Raw genomic sequence first — 27,912 nt, 5'->3', positions numbered from 1 at the left:
AATGACTATAATGGACTTCACTGTCGGGCAGTCGTTACGACCAGATGGCCGAGATGACTGTATTGGACTTCACAGTTGGGCGGTCATTGCGACCAGATGGCCCAGATGACTATATTGGATTTCATAGTCGGGCGGTCAATGCGACTAGATGGCCCAGATGACTATTGATGAACTCTCGAGCGGTCCTTGTGACCAGATGGCCTTGAGGATAGTCTGAGCAGTTTCCCTTGGGAGACAAATAGCTCAGCACGGTTACCGATGAAACCAGACAGGACAATCCATGAACAGGAGGATCATTACTTGTGCATTGCATACTTATGTATGTTTAAATATCTTTGACTTTGTGTGCTATTTTTGATGTGTGGATGTGCTTGATGTACTTGGAACATATGGATATACTTGGAACACTTGCAATCTGCAACTGAGGACAACTGCAATGTAAGAGGAAGGGAATGTAACTATTTGGCCCTCCTAGCTCTATTTCACATAATGGAACCCTTGCTCGGACACCAAACACGTGGAAGAAGGCATGGGGATAGGGACCATAAGGTTTGCTCAAGAAAAAGCACTAGTCTTGGTCAAAAAGCAGACAAAAGCAAAAAGTCAAATTGGGTTGACCGCGAGCCAAGAGCACCATTGGCAAGAGGAGACTGAGCTAGACCAAAAAGCTAAAACCCGCTTTTCCAAAAAGCAGCTCCAGGGCCAAAAAGCAAGGCCCTAAAGTTAGAAAAGCAAAGCTAAAGAACTTTGACAAAAGTTGAGTGATATTTTGTTATTAAAAAGCAAAAGAGGAAAGCAAAGCAAAAGCATAATGGCTTTCTAGGGCAAAAAGCAGGATCCCCTCCTAAAGTATAAAAGAAGCGTGAACCCCTTTGAGCATCAAGAACAAGATCGGACAAGGCATGAAGTTCATCAACTTCATCAACAAAGTGTGGCCATCTTCTTGGAAAAGTAAAACTCATCATCACCATCAACATCAAAAGTGGTGAGCTCACTATCGTTTTCATCACCCAAGTGTGGGAACTTATACCATCGCCTCCCTCTGGACGTCACCTGCTGCCTTCAGGCCACTGCCACCAGCATCGCCTGTGTCTGCACCTGCAGTTCGCCACCTTCTGACACCAGCTGCAGAGGTTGCGCCACCTGGCTGTGCCATCAGTACTGAACCTGCGCCGCTGCCTACTACTGTGCGCTGCTGCCTGCTGCCTGCTGCCTACAGCCTGTTTTGCACCAGCCGCCACCAACGCTGCAGCCGCCCACCAGCTGAGTGCCGCCTAATCTCAGCAGCCAGTGCCACCATCGCCGGTGCTGCTGCTGCCAACGACGCCTGGCGGTGCTGCTGTTACAGCCGCCAGCCAGCACCAGTTGTTGTCAGCACCTCTGCCACCTGGCTGCTGCTGTCGTCACCAGCAGTCCTACCAGCACCATACATCTGTTGTGCACCAACCTGAACCGCTGCCTACTAAGGCCACTTAGTGCACTATTACTGTACTGTACCGTTCAGTTACGGTACTGCCTCACGGAACTTCTGCGGTCCTACTCCTCTGTGAGGCCTCTTTTGAGGGCTGTCTCCTACCCCGGATTGAGAATTGATCTTACTACTGAACAACATATACTTCGTCATCTACTCGAATCACCTGTGCACCTTGTTTTTGAGCTCGAAGTTCCTTGGACTTGGATCTGATCTCGACTTGGATTTGGAAGAGAAGACTGAAGGAAGAAGATAACAGCAGTGGCATCAGTCTTGACCATGACAAAGCCCTAATTAGTAAATGGAAGGATAAAAAGGGAAGCAAGATCTGGATTCTGGTGTCACTACTGCAAGAGACTTGGGCATAAAGAAGCTCAATGCTTCAAGAGAATGGAGCAGGAACAAGAAAAGCATCATGCCCATCTTGTGGCAGAAGAACAAGAAGAGATTGAACAAGAACTGGCAGCCACTGTAGCAATACATGGTCTTTCCATTGACAAGAAAGACTCTGATTGGGCTTTCTAATCAATTTGTGTGTGGGTCAAGGGTTCTCTAGCTGGGTTGTCCCCCAAAATGAGATGTAATAATCATGTGTGTGTCAGATTTGTGTGTTTTTTCTGTGTGTGTAAAAGGGCCTTAATGTTATAAAAGGCTTTCTCATGTCATTTCCCCACCGCTTGCATGAGTGTAAATTGTTGCACCTAGCAAGTTACGAGGATGGGGGGGGCTTTTTGCTGAGGGGGAGCTCTTGGAGCGTGCAGATCTGGTGGAGCTCCTTTATCATGCCTTGTTGACCTAAGGTCCGGATGGAATTTGATTGGAATCAAAGCTTCAGGTATATGAAAAAGCCCTTTGTATGTGCACGGAACCACATCTAGTGTGTAAGTGTGCTTATGTGTGTGAACAACCTCTTAAGGCTAGATTCTATGTGTGTATGTAAGCAATGATGTCATAGCCCATGCCATGTGTCATTGTCTCTATGTGTGTGACTCAGTCAAAAGATGAGTCAAAAGATGAGGTCTAAGCCTATAAAAGCATTGTACTTGGTGAAGGATGAACACATCATTGAGTCGTGCAACACTCTAAGCTTCATCATCTCTCTCTTACTACGCCTCCACTCACTCACACAATGGAGAACTTCCATCCACTTTAGTCTGTGTAAACCCTAACCCTGAACTCCACAAGTATCGCTCACGTAGTTTGAGCATTGAGACCGGGCTCTATTAACACAAACACAGAAAACATGAGACGGGGCTCTATTATCATCCACAAACACAAAAAACATGTAACATTTGTGAGCTTTGTAAGATAGGGAAGGTCCAGTTCAAGGAGCGTTACTTTTTTATCATGTCCAGTCTATTATGAGATCAGAGGAAGATGTCCTTGCATTTTTCTAGAGGGTTTTGGTCCCCTTTCTCTCTTTAGTATCCAATCAGAGATGCCTAGGTCTCTTCCTCCTCGAGACTAGATGGCTGGGAGAGGAGCTGATGAGAATCAAAAAGCTTTTAGACCGGCAACAGACCCTATATCACATCTCCTCCTTCAAAGCCACAAAGGAAAGTAGCAGCAGGTAAAGGAAACTACACTTTGAACCATCAGGTTTATGCACGATGGCATGTAGCAAAATTTAACAAAACTCAAATAAAAGAAAAGTGGAAGATATGTATGAAAGTTCTATGAGCAGATATGGAGAGGCCAAACTTGTAGTTGTTACAGACACCCAAGATGCCACAGGAAACCCGTGTTGTGTGCGCATGGAGCCAGAAGTACCTTCCAGGTATAACCACAGATCCACTGCTCATGCACTTATGTGACATTAGCATTGGGATCTAGTACGAAGTCAAATGTAGTAGCATATTTCCTCCAGATCTAAGTTGCATGTCAGTAAGTGCTAAATGTACGATAAAGCCTTTGTTTGTGTACCTCCTCCATAATGAGCTCTTCTGGGTCAAACTGAGGTCTAGTGGTGTCATATGTTGTCTTTGGCATGCAGCTGTCTAGTTGTTAGTGAACCTTTAGTCGTGAGTCTTAATCATGTGAACCTCTAGTCGTGAGTCTTAATCATGTGAGCAGTCTTCTCCTGACCCCAAAAGGTGCCGGAGGTGGTACATTGAAGGAAGTCTTTAAAGGCCTTGCAGCTCGAATGCAATCCTTCGAAATCCCCGTTTCAAACACACTAATTATATATGCAGGTGCCAGGCTTCAAACCTTGGTCTTCCGCATGGGCAGGTCAAGGCGTTACCATTCAGACTAGAGCCAATGGGCTCGCCTCCTCTACATACTTAAACAGTAAACATATCTTACAAGACAAAATAATAAATTAGTTTTATACCAAGTATGACATAGTAGCCCTTGAGTGCAATAGCTTCTGCTGTTGCTTTTCCAATCCCAGAAGAAGCCTATCAAAGGAAAACAAGAACGATTAAATGGCATTATCTAAGAGTGAAGAATGTTAGATTGGAACTCTGTGTATTGCTGAATAGAGAAAATTATTGCAATAATCACACACAAATCTGCGTATGTGCATACATGTATGTAGATATATGTATGCATATTCATGCATGAAAACATGCAAGATGATGTATTAATACATACAGAAAGTCCATGTAAATCCATGCGAATACACACATGCGAGGCTCTGTGAATCTACGTAACAGCATGCATTCAAATAAATGTTAATATACAGACATGCATGAATGAATGTGCATGCTTACATGTATGGATGACTACACGTAGGACTTGGATACATGCATTTGTATACATTTAATGTTAACATACATACACACATGAATGAATGTGCATGCTCATATGGATGAATATATGTAGGACTTGGATACGTGCATTTACACACATACATGCATGCATGAATTTACATGCTTACATATGTGGATGCATACACAATCAATCACTCATATATGCATCCTATATATATGGAGATGTACGACGTGATGCATTTACAGATATAAATGCACAAATTGCATGCTTGCATACATGGATGCATACATCTAGGACTTAGATACATGCATTAAATAAGTGTCTGAGTAGGTGTGCACATACGCACCCATACAAAAATGGGGACGTTAAATACAAACATGCATAGATGTAGAACTTACCCCAGTCACTATGCAAGCGAAGGTGCGGCAGTCGGTGTCAGGAAGGCAGCGCGGGAAAGCTCTTTCTGAGCCAGCAAATATTGATAAGAGCAGTTTGAAGTAAGACAAGAGAATAGCTGCCACCCACATCACTCCCATGCGCCACAAGTTGAGCCAGTGCAGCAGATTCCTCGTGCTCTCCTCCATCCCTTGCAAATTGCAATTATGATTAGTGACATAGTTAATCCTCGTAAATGGTTTTTAATTGACTCAACAGCAGAATCAAGAGTGATCTATAAGTATGTGAGATACACAGCTGAGTTTGTAAAAAAGAACCTGGTGTTCATGGATAGTATTTTTCTTCACAAATCATAAAACTCATGACTACAAAACCTCATGAGGTTATCTTTAGAATTTGCACCTTTTATAGTTTTTTTTCCCAAAATTGAGAAAATCATTTTTATGAGTGAAAATGAAAAGCTTGCAAGTGCATTGTATATAGTTTAAGGTTTTCGAGTCCTCAAATTTTCTTTACCTTACTAAAAAATATTTTAAAAAGGTCAAAAATAATATTCAAATCTTACTATTGATCTTAAGTTGGAAAATCCAAAGGTTTGGATCAAAATCATGGTTGCCTTTATACATGGAACAAATAATTTCTTGCTTTTAAGATTTGGGTTAGTTAGGCTCCCAAATAAATGGCTACCTTTTGACACTTTGACATGACACATTTTCCCAGGACTTGGATAAGGACTTGATACACTTGGGCTTCCCCACGCACCCGACCAAATAGTCTATAAGTGCCCGGTTGGCCACTACAACATTATACAACTTGCAAAGAGGTTTACACAGACGTTTGCCACAGGCACAACGGACACTGGCCCTAAACCTAGATGGTGCCTAGCAACTTGTCCCTTGGACTCGGGCCCACAACGTGCTCTTGGTCAATCAAAAAAGGTGAATGATTGTTCTAGAAGCTGCGGAATGTCGGTGTGGCACCCTAGGACAATAGTGCGCGTGACATCCCCTCTTGCTTAACTTGTTGGTAGGATCTAGACTGCTTCCAGATAATCCGCCAACAATGACCAATACTGCTCAAAGAAGTCCTCGTCCAACCACAACGCTTCATGGGGACCCCGTTTTTGAACTTGGTGAATTGGTCCCTTTCTAATTGTTTTAAAAAAATCAATGATGTCTCCATGAAGCTTCGTAGTAACCACCAAAGTGCTTGATAATCCATGCAAATGGTGAATTTGCAACCATTTAGAAAATGTTTCCAATGTTTTAGGTCCTTAATCACAGCAATTCTCTACCATATACCAAGTAATTGTGTTCTACGAAGTCTAACTTACAACTCATATAAGCGACAGGATGTCCGTCTTGTTGCAGAACTTATTGGGATTGCCCTCGGCTTGGATCTAGGAGGACCCTTGCCCCTAGGACTTATCCTTCAGGTTGATGTTTGGACTGGCTACTAGTGCCCAAGGGCTGCTTAGGTTTCCTGTGATTGTATTTCATCTCCATATCTTGGGTTGTAGCCATCTATGTCATGATGAGCAATGGTGTGTGAACACTCGACTAGCCCGCGCACTTTTTCCCTCTTTAGTAGGTTTTTTTCCCGTGCATGTGAACACTCTCTAACACTTATCATTTGGGGTGTACGTATCCTTTGTACCTTGTACCACTCATTCTACTTGGTAATCATCATCGAGTTATGTGCCTCTCACTCTGTTTGAGCTTTATTGTGCCATTTTTTTCCCTGTCCATATGTTCTCCGTTGTCGTACAGCCCGTACATGCTCAACGCCCATACTTGTTCGTACACACGCATGACGTCTGTACCTACCCATACATCCCAATGCAGCATTCTTATAATCATCATACTTGTTCGTATTGTTTGTACTTAGTCGTACCTGCATCCGACTATACTATACCTGTTAACACATGTGTGTACCTGCATATAGGTCATGATTTCTAGTAAAGAAGCCCATACTCTCTTGCCAATTGGGCAACAGCTAGCTGCTCCTAGTGCTACATGTAACAAAGCTACTTCTGAATCATCTGTGGTTCAGGCACCCACACCTTCTACTATGGATCAACGATGGTGGGATGCCAGGGACTCACACCCATGCATTCATTGCCCTCTCAGTGAAGAGGAGCATCATTCCTCATATCCGTTCATGCGTCACTCCTAAATTAGTGTGGCATGCCCTTGGAGCACTTTATCAGGTGCATGTGTTGCCTACTTGAAGGAGCAGTTGGACATGTTAAATATGAATGAGAATAACTATATGGAGTGAATTAGTTGTATTGCCATCATGACAGTCATGGTCATGGCCATGGCCATGGAAGCTTTCCACACGAAAAAACACGGTTGTCAAATCCCGGTATGACAGCATCAATGTTTGCAAGCTGCTCTCGAAGGTCTTTCACCTTCATTACGTAGATCCTTCTCTTGTCTCTTATATCCTCAATACATTAATTGATGTGTTTCAATGCAACACGACAAAGTTTTCCACTCTTTGCCTCACGTTTACTCAACTATTTAAGCATTAAGATATTTTAATCGTGTTTAATTAAGCTACAATGGTATAAGTGCAAACAAACTCCAATCTGTAGGATGCCATAGCCAAACCCTAACCCTAAAAAATAAGCCAGACCTAACCCTAAAATCAGCCTTAGCAAGGGTTGTATGGAAGAAGAGGAGAAAGTGCTCCATGTGATTTTCCCCAAAGATGTAGTAAGCCTTCTTCACACACACAAAAAACAATGGATAGTTACCAGGCAACCATTGCAGTCATCAAAGGCTTTGGAAACCCCTACTCCTCCCTTTTGCATGCATCGCTTCCTGCGCCTCCCAACAAAAAAAAAAATTGAGTAATGTTTGTAACGTCAGGTTTTTATACCTTTGCCTTATTAAAAGGCCACATCAATAACAAAAGATTTATATATATATATATAAAAACCAGTCCTCACGTATGTACATAGCGCATAATAAAAAGGCCTGTACCAGTACCAGAGCCCAAGCAACAAAAACAAAAAAAAAAAACAAAAAACAAAACAAAACAAAAAAAAACAAGGTGAAAATTTTCACTAGGTTTGCCACTTAGGTGGGTTTTCTTACCAAATAAAGTGTGGTAATATTTATAAGTATAATAGGATAAAGGCAAGCATAAAGATACACTCAAGCCCATAATGCATACCCATATGCATATCGATAATGAAAACCATATTGAGAAAAGGCAAAAAAAAAAATTGGTTGGAGCTTTTGATATCCAAGTCTATTCGTGCATGCATAAACCTAGAAAAAATCTTAAAGGACTCTAAAAAGTAGTTTGTTGGTCTGTTTGGATTTCTCTATTTCTAGCTCTTTGCCTGTTTGCATCTCTCCATTTGTTTCTCTTTGGTGTTTTTGAAGAGGAGTTTGATTATTAAGGATAGTGATTCTAGTCCTTCGGAATGAGAATGTAAGTTGACGAGTGGTCAGACCAAAAGCAATAGTTTGTCCAGATGTGGTCTAATGTTGATCCATGGATTGTTGTTGGTTGATTGATCACTTGAATGCATGACATTGAGTGAAGAGTCTTGCCAAGAATGCAGGAAAATTGTGTTGTGCCTTTCCAGTTGATGTTGAAGTCATGGACAATGATGATTGGGTTGTTGTTTTGTAATTCTACTAGAAGATCTTGTAGAAGGGTTGTAAAGGTGTTGATGTTGGTTCTAGGGGATTTGTATGTTCTAATCATATGCGTTGTGTCAAATCTTTCATTCTTGAAGGTGGCATGTATCAATATTCCTTGTTTTGCTATTCTTCTGCTTGATATCAGACATTATGTTTCTTTGTATAGAAGTGATAGGCCATAGCCATCAAAACAAGAAAGTTCGTCGTCGTCGTAACTAGGAAGTATAGCTTCTCTTGATGTTTTATTCCTTGTCTCTTTGAGACACAAGATATTAGCAGCCATGAGATTATTGTCTCCTAATATGTCTTCGTTGTGTGCATTGAATTATGGGATTGCCTCTTGGAGACACAAGATATCAGCTAGCCATGAGATTATTGTCTCCTAATATGTCTTCTTTGTGTGCATTGAATGAAACAATGTTCAAAGACTCGATGATTATATGGGATTACATGTGTGATGGCATTGTTCTTTGTTTGCATTCCCATTTTGATGTGGTTTACAAACGCGTTATTTCTCTAAGCACAGTGCTATCAACTTTGATGTGTCCTTTTTGCACTCTATCGAGCAAGAATAGATTATCTATGCATGCAATTCGAGAAAGAGCTGTATAAATGAGTCCATGAATTCGAATCTTTTGCAGACCGAATGCTACACTTGCCATTGTTAGTCCTTAAGATCAGTGTATTGTTCTTGCATTGGCTGGCTATATTGGAAATTGTTTTCATGTGACTATGTTCAAAGAATTCTTCCCTATTTGAAATTCCTTTGTGATTTGGTGCAATGGTGTCCATGTTGGTGATATTGTTTGGTCATACAGATGCTAATTCTCATACCGGCATTTTGAACCTATGTTGCTAGTGTGAAAATCAATCCATAGTATTCAGCATGGGTCTGATATGTTTGCATGTTGAAATATACCATCGGCACCATTGACTAGTCCATCAAGAATATCTATATTGCGTGCACATATCCCGACTATCATGCCTTTCTTCAATGCTAATGTTGTATGTAGTCCTGTTGTTGCTTGTGCATCTTTTGGAATCTTGATTTATCTATTGCATGTCTTATGCTTTGTGTCAATTACTTGTAGAATGTAAGGTGTTCCTAGGAGCTTGTTGAAGATGTATTGATTGTGGTTATCTTTTTGGGCATTAGTGAAGAAAAGGTGTGCAATGTCAGTGTTTGGGTTTGGTTTCCTATGGAATGTGTTGTTGTTTAGATAGCCTAGGTCTTTGTCGGTTTGTTCCCCAATTCTTATTTTGTTTAGTATATCTATGAGTTTCATGTCTCGTTGTCGCATTGTTGTCTTCAACTCATAACATTGAATCATGTTTTGCCAATACAATTGTTCGATGAGACTTGTTGAAGATGTTGATTTTTTGAAGATCCAATTGTCTCACTGACTGGACTAGCTTGGCAAAGGTCACAAAATATGACATCCAATCCACCAAATGCTTCTACATGGTTTCATTTGATTGACTGTAGATGAGTATCAATGATATTTAGCATGTTTTGTCCAATTAGCAATGCTTCATAAAAAACAACTAGTCTCAGGTTCTTATACAATGTACTAATGCTGTTAAGTTTCTCACCTATTAGACTGGTTTGTGTGTGTGTTATCAATGGAAGATGCAATGGTGAGTGAATTGTTGTGCCTCCTATGTTGAATGCAGCTCTGCATGTGTAGGCCATGAGAAGCATTGTTGGTGGGCAAGTCAATATAATTGTCGATTGTTTGTGCGTAGTGTCGAAGGAGTCCTTGGACTATGAGGTGAAGTGTGAATGTTTTTCCTATGCCCACACTACTAGTTAAAAAGAGGTGAATGGCTTTGTCTGGTTGCAATCTTTTTAAAAGCATTATGTCATTGTGGACTAGTCATTGTTCATCATTCAGTGTTCTAATTACATTGTGGTATTCTGAGTTTGGCATGAATTTGTAAGTTCTATGCATGGAATGATTGTTGTTTGGCCGGGTTTTGTGTTGTTCTATGTCTAGCCCAATATTGTAGTTGCATCGATTATTTATTATTGCCTCAATGAATGCGTTGACTCCTCAAGATCTCTATTCATGGGGACTGTTGTCTTTGTAAATTTCTCTGCATTTTGCTTGATGATGTTTATGTTTTTTTGGTATGTGTCGTATCAAAATAGTGTCCTCACAGCCTTTGAATGGTAGATAGAGGAGGCAATTCTCATGGTAGAAGAGGATTGGATCCTTGTGTTGATTGAATTGCACAAAATGTATGATTCATGACTTCTTTAGTTTTCTTTCCTTGCCATTCGTTGTCTTGTAGAGGTTTGCATATTCAGCTAAGCAAATGTTTACCAATGTGCTTTAACATTTGGAGTACTTCTGCACTATATCTTCAAAGAATATGTTGGTGTCATCATTGCTTAGAGATTTCAAGGCTGCTTTTCTTTTTAGTAAAAGTGTTCTCTTATCTTGGAAGTTAGTGTTGATGAATGTAAATTCCCTTGAGGAGCTTGTTAGAGGGAGTGATAGTGCAATGTAAACAGCTTGTTGTGAGCTTAATTAATTATGTTCCCAAGTTTCCATAGGCGCTCAAATGTGGGAAGATTATTTTTGATACAATATTCAAATGCCTCTTTCATGGCCTTTGTTGTGCTTATATCTACTTTTGTCATGTAGGATGTGCAATAAGCTGCCACACCATGTGCATTCAAAATGAATTGTATGTTAGTGTTGCATCCCACAAGGAAGATAGCTTAAGGTTGAACTTATTGGTGTAGATGTCCTTTGGCTCTCTTTTCATTCGGATGAATGGTTTTGTGATGGAATGTCTCAATGCCTAAATGTATTCCTCTTCTGTTGTGCTCAATAACTCTAGCTAGTTAATCAAAGGAAATTCTTGTTCCATAGTCAAGATCACCTAGGCACTTCGTGATTTTTTTTTCTAGTGCTTCAAGATCAGGTTGATGGAACTCTCTTTCTTTGTCAATTGGTTGTAAAATCAAAGTTCTACGTGAAGGTGGCTTTGGGAAGTCATACCTGCATGATCTTTTGCCCTTCTTGTAGCCTTGTCGATGATGGTGGATTTGTGCCTCTCAGAGTGTTCCATGTAAGCTATTGCTATCGACAGATATATTATTGTCTATGAAAGCAATTATCTCTTCATTTGAAGACCATCCAAATGTTGGTGCATCTTCAATCCATAGTAGGCCATGATCATGTTGACTACCTCTATGTTTGAACTCTGACAAAAAAGAAGTTAATCATCTTGCCCAAGATTGTTCAATCCCTTCTTAACTCTTGTTTGATTACATGAAAACGATGGACATAATATCTTGTAGTTGTGGCGGGGTCTGAATGAAAAAGATGTCGAATAATATACAATGTTTCTAATTAATTTGCTGATCATTAGATATCTGGATTAAGTCTTTAAAGGCATTCTACAAGATCTATCCATTGTCTCTCAACCCATGAGAATGTGACAAAGAATGCAGGGGGTCCAAGTTGTCGTATCATGCCAAACACTTTCTTCTTCAAATTTTCTTTGTAGTCACTTGATGTTCGCAAAGCCTCGCAGTCCCTATACCCTATCCTTGAGATTAGTAATCATTCAATGTTTGTATTTTCTCGTACGTTTGTGCATTAAGTTGCTTCCTATGCAATTGTGCCTTTCGAAGACGCATCTAGGTAGACGATAGAATCTTCAAGATCATTATCTTCATTGTTTTGAAGAATAGATTTTCTACATTCCTTGCAAATATTCTATCTTCATTCATTATCTCCCACTTTGCAATTGCTTGGTAGTGATCATGGCATAGGTTATGGTATGCTCTCTGTTGCCCAAAGAATAATGTTGGGAATGAGATCTCTTCACAAAATACATCTTTGAATAGGCTAAGTGGGAAAAACCCCTCGGATGATGCAAGATGTGTCACATAATCATTATGGTCAACAACTTGTTGTGATGTGTATAATCTATGGAGCAATGTGTTTGTTTCAAAGTTATCCTCATTAGAAAGCCCCTCATCAATTTCCATAGATGTAGGAATGAATTCTTGTTGCTTTTATTCTAGTGAAGCTATGTGGTTAATCCATTGATCGTTAAGAATCACGTTGTTGTCCCTATACAGTGGTGTGGAAATAAGCTCATGTACTACTTTCATTGTTAGCAATGGTCGAACAATCCCACTTATGTAACAATGTTTGTGTTTAAGCTTGTGTTTAATGCCCACCAATATGGATGCTTCCTCAGTCAAGAACCATGGCAATGTTGTTTGTTCTTTTTCCACATTTACCACCATCACATTTATCACACTTCCTCACAATCCATATTGTCCCTTGTAGTTTAATTCTCAAATTTGTGCAAGTTGTATCCTTATGGACACTAGTCTTGCCTCGATTGGATTAAGCTTTCTAATGGATTCATTAGGATTATTTATTTGCATTATGGAACTTCCAAAGAACTTTGGATTCATTAGGATTATTTATTTGCATTATGGAACTTCCAAAGAACTTTGGAATCCTACCAAGGTTTAACATTTGTTGCATACATTGATTCTTTGTAAACGAATGTTATCATCGCTACAACTATTTGCACAGCGAGGCCAAGTTCATTAAGTTTTTGGAATTATTTCTTGAAGACCAATGTTTTGCAAGAAGAGCATGGATTGGAAGGTGTATCAACTACAATCCTAAAATATGTACCTTTCTTCCTTGTTATCCTTTCCGCATCCACTTATTCGTTTAAGATATCATCTTCTTTCGATGAGATGCAATATTGTCTTGGTTTGGGAATAGAAAGATACATGTTATCATGTCAAACATTAGAATCACCTTCACATTACTTCCACTAGCATTTGCATTATAAGTCATATCTTCAATCCTCTTAAGCTTCTTGTAGCTAATTAACATTAAAGTCCAATTCATAAGCTTTGCAACCATATCATACACATGAAGTATTAACATTCTAGAGTTGCAAGTTGTCTCAAGAATCATATCAATTTACTCTCTTAGTGCTGTTTCATGTAAGCTTAGTTCATTGGCTTTGAAAAAATAACACCAAACATGCAAGGTGTCACTCGCTCCACCTTTCAGGGCTTCTCAATCTTTAAAACAACCATAGATTTTAGGACCTCAAAAGAACATTCATGATTCATGAAATGCACAAGAGCCAAAAATATATTTGTTTTAAAAGGAAATGATTGAAAGAAATCCAAATCAATGTGTAAATTCTTAACATTTTCCACACCCAACATTGGTATTACATGTTCATTGCATTGAGCCATTTGTATAAGATCACTTGAAGGTATGGTTCTTTACAAATTGAGACCATGCATGGAAGGCAAAACAAGGTTTAACTAACGATCTTATATTATATGAACAAAAAACTAGATACATAAGATTTACAAAGTGGCTTACAGATTGAACGATGCGTGTAGCTTTGAGTCAAATACAACAAACAGCCTACTTGAGAAGGTACATTACACATCTGAGGTTGACAAAGTGTAACATGCCAAAGAAATGTGAAAGAACTATATGTATCAAGAACTGTGTAAAAATGCAAAGATGAACACAGAGAATAGAGAAAGCCACTAAAAAAATGTTTTATGCATACATCTATCAAGATGATGTACATAGATCTTAGATAATCATGGCCTCCAAAAGGTAACATCATCTATGCCTATGACATGTTTAACTTGTGAGGAATCAGATGACTACGTAATGAACTGCGCTAGCCTATTTATAGGAGGCTAGAGTAATTTATTACGACATGTCTAACATGTGAGGAATGACTATGTAGTGAACTACTTTAGCCTATTTATAGGCTCATGGAACTACCCCTACATATACCCGATTGCTATTGGCCAAGTCCTTGGACATCAAAATATCCAAAAACCCCATAAACATAGTGGTTAATACCTTAAAAGGATCATAAATCCTAGCTGAAATAGAGGATTAAGGACATCCACATCTATACATGTAACCTACTAAGCTTGATGATGGAAATCCAATTGATCTTGGATGACTACCATCATCCCTTTACTCCATGTGGACTCCATCCTTGGCATCCTAGTTCAAAAACTTGAGCCCCCTCTCTTGACCACTTGGATTTTGTCTTGAAAACCTTTTGTTCTATAACCTTGGATTGCTCCATTCTCTCTAATGCTCTATTTTGCATGCACCTATTCTTCTTGTCCCCTCCTTGTGCTAAAGCCTTGAACCCTTCTTTTTCATCCCTTTACTTCATGTGGACTACATCCTCCCTTTACTCCATGTGGACTTCTTGCTTCTGAAACTTGAGGCACTCTTTGTGAGTTTGACACTTGGCTGTTCCTTTTCCTAGCATACCTCAATCATCAACACACCCATTTTATTTTGGGCTCTTTCTTCAATCTTTGTTGGATTGCTCCTTCTCTAATGCTATGTTCTGTGTCACTTGTTCTTCTTGTCCACTCCTTGGGTTGAAGCCTTGTACATTTCTTGGGGTGAGAGATAGATCTCTTCTTTGAAACCCATAACTCCTTGTTCCTCCCTTCATCCTTATACCATGGCCTACCACTCTAAGCATGTGGAGGCTTCATAGCCCATGATACCTACCTAGGGCTCCCAATTCAAGCACTTCTAGGACTTCTTCTAGGCTCTGATATACCAATATAACATGCGAAAGAACTGTATATATCAAGAACTATGCAAAAACACAAAAGATGAACAAAGAAGGTTTTGCTAATAGTGATGACATCCGTCCTGCATATATTACACTTCACTTCTAGGCAAGGTGCTCATTAGGCTCCAACACCTGCTCATGCTACTTAGGAATAGAAAGGATGGGGTGCTAGAGATTCCCAAGCACTGGCTTTGGTCTCATTGTTAATAAAGAGATCAATTACACCACATCAGGTCTTATAAGACATCTCAACGAGCTTGGGATGTATTTGGAAAACCATTGTTCACCACTGCATAGGTTAACATGGTTTCACTCTCTCGACCTAGGTCATTTTCCATCTTACCCACTCGAATGGGCACTTATCTTTTGTAAGATGGTGCTAGAACATATAAATTTGCCTTACCTTGAGGGGCTTTTGACTGAAAGATCTTTGGGGTGATGTTGCACACCTAAAAACTTTGGAGTTCTCACTGTGGGTGTTGTCACACTAGTCTCTTGTTCATTTGATGTCATTTGAACAAGAGGTTATGACTCCTCTCTATCTCATTATGTAGCATTAGAGAGGGGCTTTCTCCTCGTGTGATGTCATTTGGGTGGAGGTTGTCCCTTGCAATGTCATCGAGATGTGATTTATCTGGCTAGCATGCATAGTTGCTTGGATGGTCATGGCCAATACTTGTTTTACTTTGTATTCATTTTGTAATTGACTTGTACATCACTCTATTGGAATATAACATTCCTTAGGGTGGGTCACCCTATTCCAGCCCTATTGTGGTCTTTTGTGTATTTTGAACAAGTACTAGAGGAGAGAATGTTGTGGAATAAATTTTTCAATCATCTTCATGGTTTAATGATTAAGTGTATTTAAGTGATAAATTTTAAGTAACCCGGTTTCATTGGTACTAGATCCAAGGTTTTTGTTCTCTTACTGGATGTACTTGTCACTTTTACATTTGATATTGGATTGTGCATGATTTGTGGACATAATGCATGGAGGAATCTCCAAAGGGCCCTCTTGCTAGTCCCTCCAAGAAATAGAGGCCAAGGATAAGGAGATTGCATTGCTCAAAGCAGCCACCTTTTGGGTAAAGACATGGGTGGGCTTCAAGGATGCCTTTTATAAGAACTTTTTTGCCTCCACACTTTGAAACAAAAATTCTCAAGGAATGGGAGAAAAAGTAGAGCAAAAGGAGCATGATAATTTTGAAACTTATCATGTAGAGTTTCTCAAGGTGTTTCTTAAAGTTACTCTTTAAAAAGGTGGATAAGGAGGAGAAGATGCGAACGAGCGGGTTTGGAACCCATTTACCAAGAATGCCTTGATCTCTACCCTCACACCACTTTTTGAGAGGTAGTGCAGCTTGTATTACCATTAAGAAGGTGCATGTGAAACACCTTAAGGAATAATTGCATAGACTCTCAGATAAGAACAAAGAAAGGGTTGTCTCTTAACCAATCAAAGGGTGGACAACCACCTAAAAAGGACTTCCCACCACCAAAAGAGGGAAAGAAAACCCAACCTAAGAAACCTAATACATTCGTGCTCAAGGGGGATAGAACGACAAGTTTGGCTTCACAAGGCAAGACCATATGGACTACATGAAATGTAGCCATTTATATGGTATTGATATGTGGACATAGGCTTTGGGTACTCTTTCCCTCTTTAGAAGGTTTTTCCTCAAGCATATGGACTACATGAAATGTAGCCATTTATATGGTATTGATATGTGGACATAGGCTTTGGGTACTCTTTCCCTCTTTAGAAGGTTTTCCCTCGAGCTTATATACACACTCTTATGAGTGTGTAAAAGTGACCTTTTTATCTCACTTCACTTCCACTTCACTCATTCTCAGCATTCTACTTTGAGTCTTATACTTCTATCTATCTCTCTTTCATTTGTTGTATCTATGTATGTGTTGCTACCTTGATCTCCACTCCAACAATTAATATCAAAGTAGGTTCTCTTGTCTCTCACCCCCTTCTCATCTTTTGCTTGTGCTGCTCTTTTGATTGTCTTAAATTAAGCTATCCTCTTAGGTGGAGAAGGTATTCCCTATAGTGTATTGTTAACTATGTTAACAACATTTTTGTACGTTTGGAGCGTTTTGAGGCTTGTTTGCATGCTATAAGGTTTTTGCAGACATCTCGAGGGAGTGCTAGTTCAAACTACTTTTGTTTGATTTTGGGATTTTATTGGAAGTTCACAGTTGTCCCTCTATAAAAATCAACTTGAAAGAAATACTCTAGCTAAAATAGAAGAAAGCTTTGCACGCAACACAAGAATAGGTTAAATCTCCCCCACCATGAGAGTGGCTCATGTCCCCTTCATGGTGTATTTAAATATATTTCCTTATACAAAAAGTAAGAGCCAGAAATACATGTAGCCAAAAATATGGATCTCCACATTGGCCTTGCATAAGCCTAAATACAAAAATGTGAACACTCTAAGGTTCACTCATGAAATAGAACTAATGTATATTAAAATGTTGCACACTAATGTGCACATAAAATATCACTGCCAATAATCGCCACACGCCATGCGTCAATAGATTTCTGTCGAAGCAAGCCCAATGGATCTATGCACATCCCACACACTAACCTTACCCACTGGATCTGCACTGACATTCATAATATAAGCTCAAAATATGTGACAAGTTAGAGGTGACCAGTCTCGCTTCTTGCATATAAAATAAATATCCATCAAATAAATCCATAAATTCCAAATAATGCAAATAATTATGGCGTTCCTCCCTGGTGAAAAGCAACTGTCCTCAGTTGGCTAAACATGCAATACCTCAAAGTCGGTACCTTTGCATATTTAAACAACTACACTACGTGCAATACCTCAATTTAGTGACCTTTGCACAAAAGAAAATATCAAATTTAAAATATCCACCACAGAAATCCACAATATGAAAACCTCATGTAATACCTCAATTTGGTGACCTTTGCTCTGATACCAATATTGGAAGCTCATGGTTAGCCCTCTATAAAAATCAACTTGTAAGAAATACTTGAGCTCAAAAAATAGAAGAAAGCTTTGCACGTGACACAAGAATGGGTTAAATCTCCCCCACCATGAGAGTGCACTGCTCACGTCCTCTTCATGGTGTATTTAAATATATTTCCTTGTACAAGAAGCAAGAGCCAGAAATACATGTAGCCAAAAATATGGATCTCCACATTGGGCTTGCATAAGCCTAAATACAAGAATGTGAAAACTTTAAGGTTCACTCATGAAATAGAACTAATGTATATCAAAATGTTGCACACTAATGTGCACATAAAATATCACTGCCACTATCGAATAAATAATCGCCATGCACCATGCGTCAATAGATTTCCGTCAAAGCAAGCCCAATGGATCCATGCACATCCCGCACACTAGCCTTGCCACCAATCTGCACCTGACATTCACAATATAAGCTCAAAATATGTGACAAGTTAGAGGTGATCAGTCTTGCTTGCACATAAAATAAATATCCATCAAATAAATCCATAACTTCTAAATAATGCGAATAATTCTAACAGATTTTGCACTATAACAATAGCATTAAGTGTGTAGGCAGGGCCGTCATCATTATTGACATTGTATCTTTAAGCTCATCTCATCAATAGCTTCAACAACATTATCATTTGTTTTTACATTTTTTCTAGTTACATTTACACAGTCTACACTATGCCATTTTTCATACACTTTCCAGGTTTCCTTCATCGTCTCAGTAGTGATCTACTGGTGGCAACCATCTCAGTTGTAACATTCGACGATCATTGACTATATCTGTAAGTAGTTAGGATATTTGCATTTTGTGTCAAAATTAGTTATTTGCAGGCTAAAATGGTAGGTAATGATGTCTTTGGGATGCTTTTTATTGAGGATAACTACCTATTGTTGGCATATATGATACTTCATGTATTGGTTACCAAAGGGATTTAGAATATCATCATTGGCATTGATGGCATATATGATACTTCATGTATTGGTTACCAAAGGGATTTAGAATGTCATCATTGGCAAAATTAGTTATTTGCAGGCTAAAATGGTAGGTAATGATGTCTTTGGGATGCTTTTTACTGAGGATAACTACCTATTGTTGGCATATATGATACTTCATGTATTGGTTACCAAAGGGATTTAGAATGTCATCATTGGCATTGAGCCATGCCCTATCTTTGCGAGTATAGGATAGTACAAGTACTTTGGATGGTGATACTAGTCCAAATGTAAGTGTGGCATCTGCCTCTGCACCTCCCACAATGGAACAAGCGAGGTGTGAGGGTAGGGATACACATGCACATGTATTGGTGGGATGGCAGGGATGCACATGCACATGCATTGGTGGAATTTTCCATGAAAAGGAGCATTATTACTTATATTTTCTCATGTAAAACTGTAAAAGAGGCTTGGGATTACTTGCTGCACTTTATCGGTACATAATGAGGCATGAGTGGCCTTCTTATGCAAGCAATTAGAGTCCGAGCATATGAATAAGTTTCTCAAAATTCATTAATGATCCAGGCATACAAAATTTAAGATAAGGTTAGAAACCCTAATCCCTTATGTATATGTTATTGAAATGAGTCAAAAGTTTTAATTAAAAATATATATAAACACCTACAAATTTACATCATCTTGTCAAGGTGGTCCTACTACTAAAACAAAATGAGAAGCTATTATCCAAAATCCTATCCACATAAATAATGAAAGTAGTGAAATTCCTTACAATGTAAATATCAAAGATGAATTTGCAGAAGATGAAAAAGCACCGTCATGTAGGTTAAACATTGTCTCCTTGATGAGCACAAAACCATGACATAGTTGATAGTTTTTTGCCCTTTGTTTTTTCCCTTTGATGTTGGCAAAAAGGGATCGGCAGTAAAACAACTAGTGTATGGCTATGTCGCACGAGAAGAGGGGGCAGATGGTAGCCTGACATGCATGAGAAGGTGGAGTTGGTGGCGGCTTAGTCAATTAGGGCTTTGGCCCAAATACCAACCCGTAAGGAGTCGACTATGCGGGCTAGCTGAGCGAACTCAAAACTAGCCAATCGGGTAGCCAGTGCTATAGCATGAACATGGCTTAGACAATTTACGCATAACCACAAGTTGAGGGTAGAATGTAGGAAGACATTGGGTGGTAGTGCATGGGCTATTTGGGTAGAACATGTGTTATCCCTCATCGGATACCTCTCCAGCATCATTGTATGTTTTACGTGTGCGATCCTTGCTTGTCTATGAAAGGCATGCCATGTGATTAATATTGGAGACTGTATTCTTAGATTAGGGTTTTGCATATGCCTAGGTGGACGTGGTTAGCCATGGATCTTTTTTTTAAATATGGCTGCCCAAGGTGTGAAGGCTATGGACCAAGATAAGGGTCATTGTGTATAGTGACAATTCATTCTTATATGCTATTCAAGAGAGTGCTCTTCTTCTCTATGCTCTTATGCTATTTCTTTCTTGCTTGCATATTGCATGTTTGAGCTATTTTGTACTTGCTTGTATGTGTGTGAGAGAGTGTGTAATTGAGTGATAGAGGAGGGTCGAGCTTCCATTGGACTGCCACCACAGGCGGCGTTGAAATAGACCTTGGAGGGTGGTTGCACGACGACAAGCTCTCTTATAAGAATCTGAGCAAGAGTAATGAACGAGGTGACTACATCCCATTTATGTAATGGTGGACTAGGTTATGGTAGATCAACCTCTCGGTTTGAGCTGTTTATGCTCCCAAGTGTGGTGAGGCAAGGCCCCATGACATTAGCTAGTTCATGCACTCTTTCTATATGGTCTTTCTATATGGTGCAAGGGCTTCCCATAAATGGCGCCGTTGCGGGGAATAACCCCACCGCATAGCCACAATGCATTTGAAATGTGTGTGTGTGTGTATCTTTGAATTCTGTTTTAATATTATTTTTTGTTTACATGAAAAGGGTAGAAATGAATAATGGAAATATGTCCGTTTTGTGGAAATGTTTGCATTCTAGTTGATTTCTACATTTTCTGCAAATTTTGCATTTTTTGTAATTTCTGCACTTTGTTCAAATTCCTACATATTGTCCAATCTTTGCTTGTTTTTCATTTCCTATGAATGTTGCAATTAATTCATTTAGATTAATTTCTCTTTCACATTTCAATTGCCAGTCCAATTTTTAAATTTTACATTTTTTTTATTTTTGCATATTTTTTCAATTTCGAAACTAAAAATAGTCAAATTGAGCATCAAATGGAAAGAATTGGGTAAAACAAATAATAGAATTAGTTTCCTAGCATAGGGTTTATTCCAATTTTGACTCCTTAATACGGAGAAATGGAGATAATAACAGAAATCAGGAGAGGATTTGGCACACACAAAATTTTTTGTGTTTTTTGTAATTTTGCATTAGTGTAATTAACATGAGTTAATTATACTTAACCCTCTCCCTAATTCGGGGCACCTTGATTGGTTGGCCGCAACATTTATCTTAAATGATTGGCAATAAATAGCTAGTCTTTTGCGCTTGGTCTGGGGCTGTCTATATGTGATCACAATGGTAGCAGATGCATGCAGTACACACACTTCCATGTAAAAACTTTTAAGCCTTTTCTTTTCAGTGTTGGTGTCACACCTTTAACAGAAACTTGGCATAATGAACTTCCACTACAAGAAAAAGAAAATCAAAGGACAATGGCTGGGCTTGTGAGATTGGCTTATTTTCAAGAGATTGTGTCAAGTAGCAAACACAGCATGCAAGATATGCACTATACTGAATTGCCTTCAAGTATGTACGGAGTACTGTGATAGTACATGAGAGAGAAGCTCCATGCAATGATATAAACAGCACCTTATTCAATGGATGTACAGCCATTGATCAGGCACGTTGCATGTCATCGATCTCTCTCTACTTCTATATTTTTGTCACTCCTAATACTTTACTTCCCCTTGCCAGTAGCCAACAGTTTTTTCCAAATAAGTATCCAAGTAAAAAAACTTGTGTGGCAGAGGCTGCCTTCTCGTTACTAGTTTGCTTGTAGCTTGACACAATTGATGCAATTGCTCCATATCTAAGCTACATGTTCTTTATTCATAGGTTGTGTCCATTTATGATGTTCACCCATCTTTGACATTTTTAACTAGTAAAATAGGTCCATGCTAGTTCATGCATATTGTCCTTCACTATGTATAGGTTGTAATTCGTATTGATCATATTGCAGTGGCTTACAAATCCTTACAATGCATTTGTAAAGATTTGGGTTTTCTGTTGAAGTTTTATTATAATTCACATGACAAGCTGTTCATGACAAGTTTTTCATAAGACTATTATGTAATAACATGTTTATACATCATAGAAGGTATTAAAATGTTCTATATCATACAAGATTATAAAAACATCATAGAAGGTATATATGAACATATAGGGTTATATAAACATCATAGAAGGTACATATACAAACATACAAGGTCATATAAACATCATAGAAGGTATTTATACATCATACAAGGTTATATAAGCATCATACAAGGTATTTATACATCATACAAGGTTACATAAGCATCATAGAAGGTATTTATACATCATAATACGTTATATAAACGTCATAGAAGGTATTAAAATGTTTATTATCAATGCAGCCATGCTTTACTAAAGACACAAGATGGAGAGATTTATGGTATAAAAACTTGAAATTCTATTTGTGAGATTGTTTTACCTTCACATGTATTTTACTTGGATCTTAGATCCCTTTAAGCTATCTATCTAGGTCCCAAGGAGGTTGATCACAAAGTCATTTGAGCTCATAGATTGAAGCATCTCGTAGCACTCCACGATGTGGTAACTACTGAAACAAAAGTGCATGTTGTCGGTAGCATCCTTCACAATCGAGTGTATGACAACTCCTTTGATTTCTTTGAGCTTGTAAACCCAAAGTAGCAAGAACTCCTCTTTAATGAGAACTTTGGTCTCATAGGGGTCCAGGAGACTCACATTCCTTTTCTTAAATTTTTGTTGTTTCTAGTGACACTTGCCCTTGGGTCCATGATTACTTGACATATTTGGGTTGCCTCCACTTGGGTCCTGGAATTCCGAGCTCATAGAAATTGGATTTAATTCTAATCAAGTGTCAATAGTCATCCCACTTTCTTTAGATTTCCTCCTAGAAGTTGGATTTAATTCTAATCAACCCTCAATAGTGTTAGCTTATAAAATAACCCTTAGCCTTATTAACCTTAGCTTAGGGGTAGCTTAGAAATAAGATATGAATAGTCATGCGGGATCCAAGGTGACGCTTTGTTCACTGTTCTATAATGAGCTAAGCATTGATATATGCAAAAAGAAGGTACATAAATACAAAGTCAGATGTGTAATTTACTTTTGTAATTATGTGCAGCTTTGTATTCATAAGTGTTGTAATGTTTAGTAATATGTGTATCGCATAACCTTGAATGTCTCAATCATGATTTGTTGAACATGCTCTGGTTTTGATGTTCTAAGAATCATGCAATCCTTTGCATGGATCTGGCTTGGGTGGATCATCTTCCCTTGCTAGTTAAGTCATGGATTATTCACTATCTCCTAGGCCATCCTTCAGTGCATCTTTGTCAGACCCTTATGGAATACTTTGTCAAGGAAGGGATAGATATTTCACCTAAAATATTTTGAATTAAGGGATAGCTAATTGAAGAAGCATCCAAATCTAATGTGTGGGAGGATCTGGAGAAAAAGAAGTAAAACATCAAATTGGATCAATTCCTTTGTTTAGTGCTGAATTACTGAGATAACAATTTTTTAGGATTATACCTGTGGAGAAATTGATTGGTGGAAGCCCAATCCACCAACACCTAGATAATTTAGTACAATGCAGATCACTAGAACCAATTTTGGAAGTAATCCCAAAGGTAGCAATCGTATTCAAGGGTCAGACAGTGTATGGTATCCTTGTGGATGGAGTGTATGGTGTCAATGTGCTATCAAAAGAAATGGCCCAAAGTTTAGTTATCACAAAGATGTAGCTGACACCATTTGCAATTAAGATGGTAGATTGATGAAGAGTTATATTTGTTGGCATTGTCCATGTTGGGCTAATGAATTAGGGTAGCTAATTGCTGATTTTCATTCTCTTGTGATCCTATGGATGAAGGAAAACTCCAGATGTTGTTGGGCCAACCATGGCTACAACATGGAAAGATTCATCAGAACTTGGAAACATACCATCCGCAAGGGTAGAAAAAGGTCAAAGTATCCATGCTCTCCAAAGGCAAAGTAGATCCATCCATCCACCCTCTCTATGCAAAAGGACTCAACTGGCTGGAAGAAGTGGAGGGAGACAATGAGGAAGAAAAAATCTTAAGGGAGAATTTGGATCTTGGAAAAGCAGATCCATTCATCCCTATCCTCTCTATGCAAAAGGACTCAGCTGGCTGGAAGGAGTGGAGGACAATGAGAGAAAAATTCTTAAGGGGAGAATCCGGATCTAGTTTCCTTGTTTGATGTGGATGTTGAATGGATAGTTCCCAATATGAACCGGATGTCATGTCAGTTATTGTGGTACCAATTGATGGTAGATCATGTACTAGCAAGTATAAGGGACACAATCAAGCAAGTTCTTCAAGAAAAAGAAGAAGTTGAGGTTCTAGTAGCACTAACAAATTTGGGGACACAATCAAGCAAGTTCTTCAAGAAAAAGAGGAAGTTGAGGTTCCAGCACAGATTAAAGCATAGATAGTTACAAAAGAAGCACATGAGAGGGATATGCAAAAAAGAATTATGGTTTAAGAGAATGAACTTTTTGAACCTGGGAGATGAACATAATCCTTGGATGGTCCGGGTAAGTGCCAAACTCACAGACGAATGGAGGTAAAAAAAAATTGTAAGAATTACTATCTAGATATAAGGATGCATTTGATTAGAGCTATACATGCTTGAAGAGTATTGACCCAAGTTTTTATCAACATAAAATCAAACTTAATGAAGATGCATTTCTAATCCGGCATAGCAAAGGTACCGCGGATGAATTTGAATTATTCTTGACAAGACAAAGAAGAGATGCATAAGTTGTTAAAAGTGTGTTTCATCTACCCAGTAGATAAAGCTAACTAGGTCTCACATCAGCAGTGATAGTCCCCAAGAAAAATGGAAAGTTGAGAATGTGTGTGGATTATAAAAAATTAAATGTAGCCATAATTACATATCCTTGTCCACTACCATTCACAGATTCCCTCCTAGATGTAGTTCGTGGCCATGAAATGTATTCATTTTTGTATGGCTTCAGTGGTTATAACTAGGTGTGGATGGCTCCTAAAGATAAAGTAAAAGTAGCTTTCATCACATAATGGGGGGTGTTTAATCCAATGTTATTTGGATTAAAGGATGCTTCGGCTACTTTCTGGAGAATGCTTCAAGAAATATTTTATGATTATCTTACCCATTCATGATGGTATTTGTGGATGATTTTAGTGTCTGGAAAGCATTCAGAGCATCTTCAACACTTGACAATGTGCGTGGAAAAGTGTTGAGAAACTAGATTGAGTCTGAATCTGAAAAATTTGCCTTTGTAGGAAGCAGTGAAGTGTTGCTTGGTCATATAGTCTTAGAGTAAGGATTAGTAGTGGTGGATTCCCATAAGGTGATTGTTATAGTAAGGCTTCAAGCTCCCCACAAACATTAAAGAATTGGGCCTGTTCCTTGGGAAGATGTTGTGCAATTAAATGGTGACAAATCTTGGATGCAAGAAGAGATCCTAGACTTCTAGAAAAAGGTTACAAGTTTAGAGATGAAGTACCAAAAAATCTTGGATAGCATCTCTTTGCAATGGGACAACATAAAGCCGTGGGCCACGGTTGATCGAGCTAAACTCTAGATCCTGTAGAGTAGAAGAGGCAATGGATACAATAGAAGATCTGGAGGTTTACGAGCTCACAACCAATGATGTAGATTACTATGAGGTGAGTTTGCCCATTCTACCAAATTGGCATATGGTGTAGATGATTATAACACATTTCAACATGGAAGTTTCACCTCTTGCCCAGTAACCTTCCCTCGAACTAGATTGTCCCTTTGGCTCTCGGCATCTACCACTTTAGCCTCAACAAAATGCTTCTTCTCATACTCGTGCGTAAAGGCGTGGCATAGTATATGGTCAGTGTAACACTCCGGATAGTAGAGTATAGAATGAAGATTCTACAGAATCCTAAAATCTAACATAGAAGCTTGGGAATATCTCCCTTCAAGGCCTTGTATGGGTAAGAATGTATTACATCTTTGATTCTTAACATAGAAGCTTGGGAATATCTCCCTTCAAGGCCTTGTATGGGTAAGAATGTATTACATCTTTGACGTGGTCAAATTCTTTGATTAGAGTTGAGGCCACAAAGTAGATGTGTTAGATGAAATGGATCATCAAGTCAAGCTAATCTCGGCAAGATCTCGAGCGACAAGAGAGTTATGCAGCCATAAAGAGATCTGAGAGGCTATTTAAAGGAGGAGACATGGTGTTTCTTCAATTAAAAATTGATAATTTCACTCTAATCTAACCTAATGGAGCTTAATGCTCATGTTTTTAAAGTGGATTCCACTCCTAATCACAATTGCTAAACTAATTATTAGATCAAAACAACAAAATCTAAGTCTCTTGGGAAAACTAATGTTTTATACTACTAATAAATAGATGAACATAGAATGCCCTAATGCAAAATAAACTCAAAATCAAAATCAAAATCAAAAGCAACAAACAAACACGTCTAATGCTTCAAAACTGTATGTATTTTAGAGTGTGACCTCCTAATCAACATCGAGCAATGCTAGATGATCCCAATAGCTTGGAATGGACAAAAAATTGGAGTTAAGCCCTAGGCTAGTCCCTTGCATATAGTGGCAACAAATATGTTCAAGTCATCAAGAGCTTATATTAGCCTTGCAAAAGCATGTGTTATTGGGTCTTGCCTTCAAGCCGAAAATGCAACTTCCCATTATGGTGTGCGCTAGCTTGTCCGTTGTGTCCTCACTTTATTATCACACTAAAATACTCCTTGCCAAAGGGATGAAGGGAATGGTCTCAATGCCAAAGATGTGAAGAAAAAGCTCTCAATGTCTAGATGGAGGCAAGAAGAGATGGTTCTTTGAGATGGTTCTCTCTCACAAAGATGGGGAGAGAAGAAGAAGCAATTGCAAGAAAAAAACCTACAATTAAATATATCTAACATCATGCATTCATCAAGCAAGCAAGATTCAAAAGCATATAAGCAAGCAAGAAGAGAGAAAAAGGAGAACTCACAAGTAATATTACAAGGGAGTGATTATGTATTGCTTATTATTAAAAATGACTTATATACAAGTGCTTAGTTTTCACACTAGGCTAACCAAACTTAAAAATAATATGACCTCTATTACTAGCATTAAGCAACTATGTACACTAAGTTTGTAGACTTTTCCTATTTGATATTAAGCACATGGTAAGGCTAATTTATATGTTCCAACATTGTCTTTCAAAAATTAAGTGTGTCAATTTATGTGAGTAAGATGACAAAGCATCTTATGGTAGATTAAGCAAGCAAAACCATGAGTGATACCAATATATAATAATGCAAAGTATTTTTCAATTTAAATTTTTATTCATTTGCAAACATAGAATGGTAACTAATTCAAAATATCATTAATATCTTTTATGTACTCAATGTCTCAATTGGTAAACTCTAATATAAAGATAGATCACAAAAGATTCTTGTAGAAGTTACAATCTTCTTTTGTGAACATCACTATTATCCTTCCAAAACAATAGTCCCTATTTTACTATAGTCTATAATATGTTCCATAAATTAGTCTAGCCAATAGTGAGAATTTCATATGTAAGATTTTTTGTTGATGTTCAAAGATGTATTAGACCTAACATTGCTAGTAGACAAGTAAAAATAAAGGTTTCAATAAGCAATGCTTTCTATCAAGCTCTTGTTCTATGTTGTGGTCTATAATATGTTCCATAAAAGTGAGGATTAGCTTGGTCCAACCAATAGTGAGAATTTCATATGCAAGGTTGTTTATTGATGTTTAATGATGTATTAA

At 38.4% G+C, this 27,912-nt stretch overlaps 1 protein-coding gene across 3 annotated transcripts in view; it reads right to left on the bottom strand.

Moving 5' to 3' along the window:
• Window positions 1–7,644, bottom strand: part of LOC147634680 (NAD(P)-binding Rossmann-fold superfamily protein) — a 78,075-nt gene extending 70,431 nt beyond the window's left edge. For 2 of the 3 annotated variants that reach the window (XR_015266775.1, XM_086803821.1), the window contains exons 1-3: window positions 7,344–7,644; window positions 4,585–4,772; window positions 3,804–3,870 (exon numbers count right to left, since the gene is read on the bottom strand). Coding sequence is in view for 2 of the 3 variants with exons in the window: in XM_086803821.1 (XP_086659947.1) it covers window positions 3,804–3,870; window positions 4,585–4,770 (253 nt within the window). In the remaining variant the exon portion in view is untranslated. The remainder of the gene's footprint in view (window positions 1–3,803; window positions 3,871–4,584; window positions 4,773–7,343) is intronic. The other variant, XM_086803820.1, reaches the window with a different exon arrangement.
• Between the last annotated feature and the right edge of the window lie 20,268 nt (window positions 7,645–27,912).

Source organism: Cibotium barometz, chromosome 10 (genome assembly GCF_041138505.1).
Source record: "Cibotium barometz isolate CiBa-2024 chromosome 10, ASM4113850v1, whole genome shotgun sequence".
In the NCBI taxonomy this organism is placed as follows: domain Eukaryota; kingdom Viridiplantae; phylum Streptophyta; class Polypodiopsida; order Cyatheales; family Cibotiaceae; genus Cibotium; species Cibotium barometz.
This window is presented reverse-complemented; position numbering and strand designations above follow the sequence as displayed.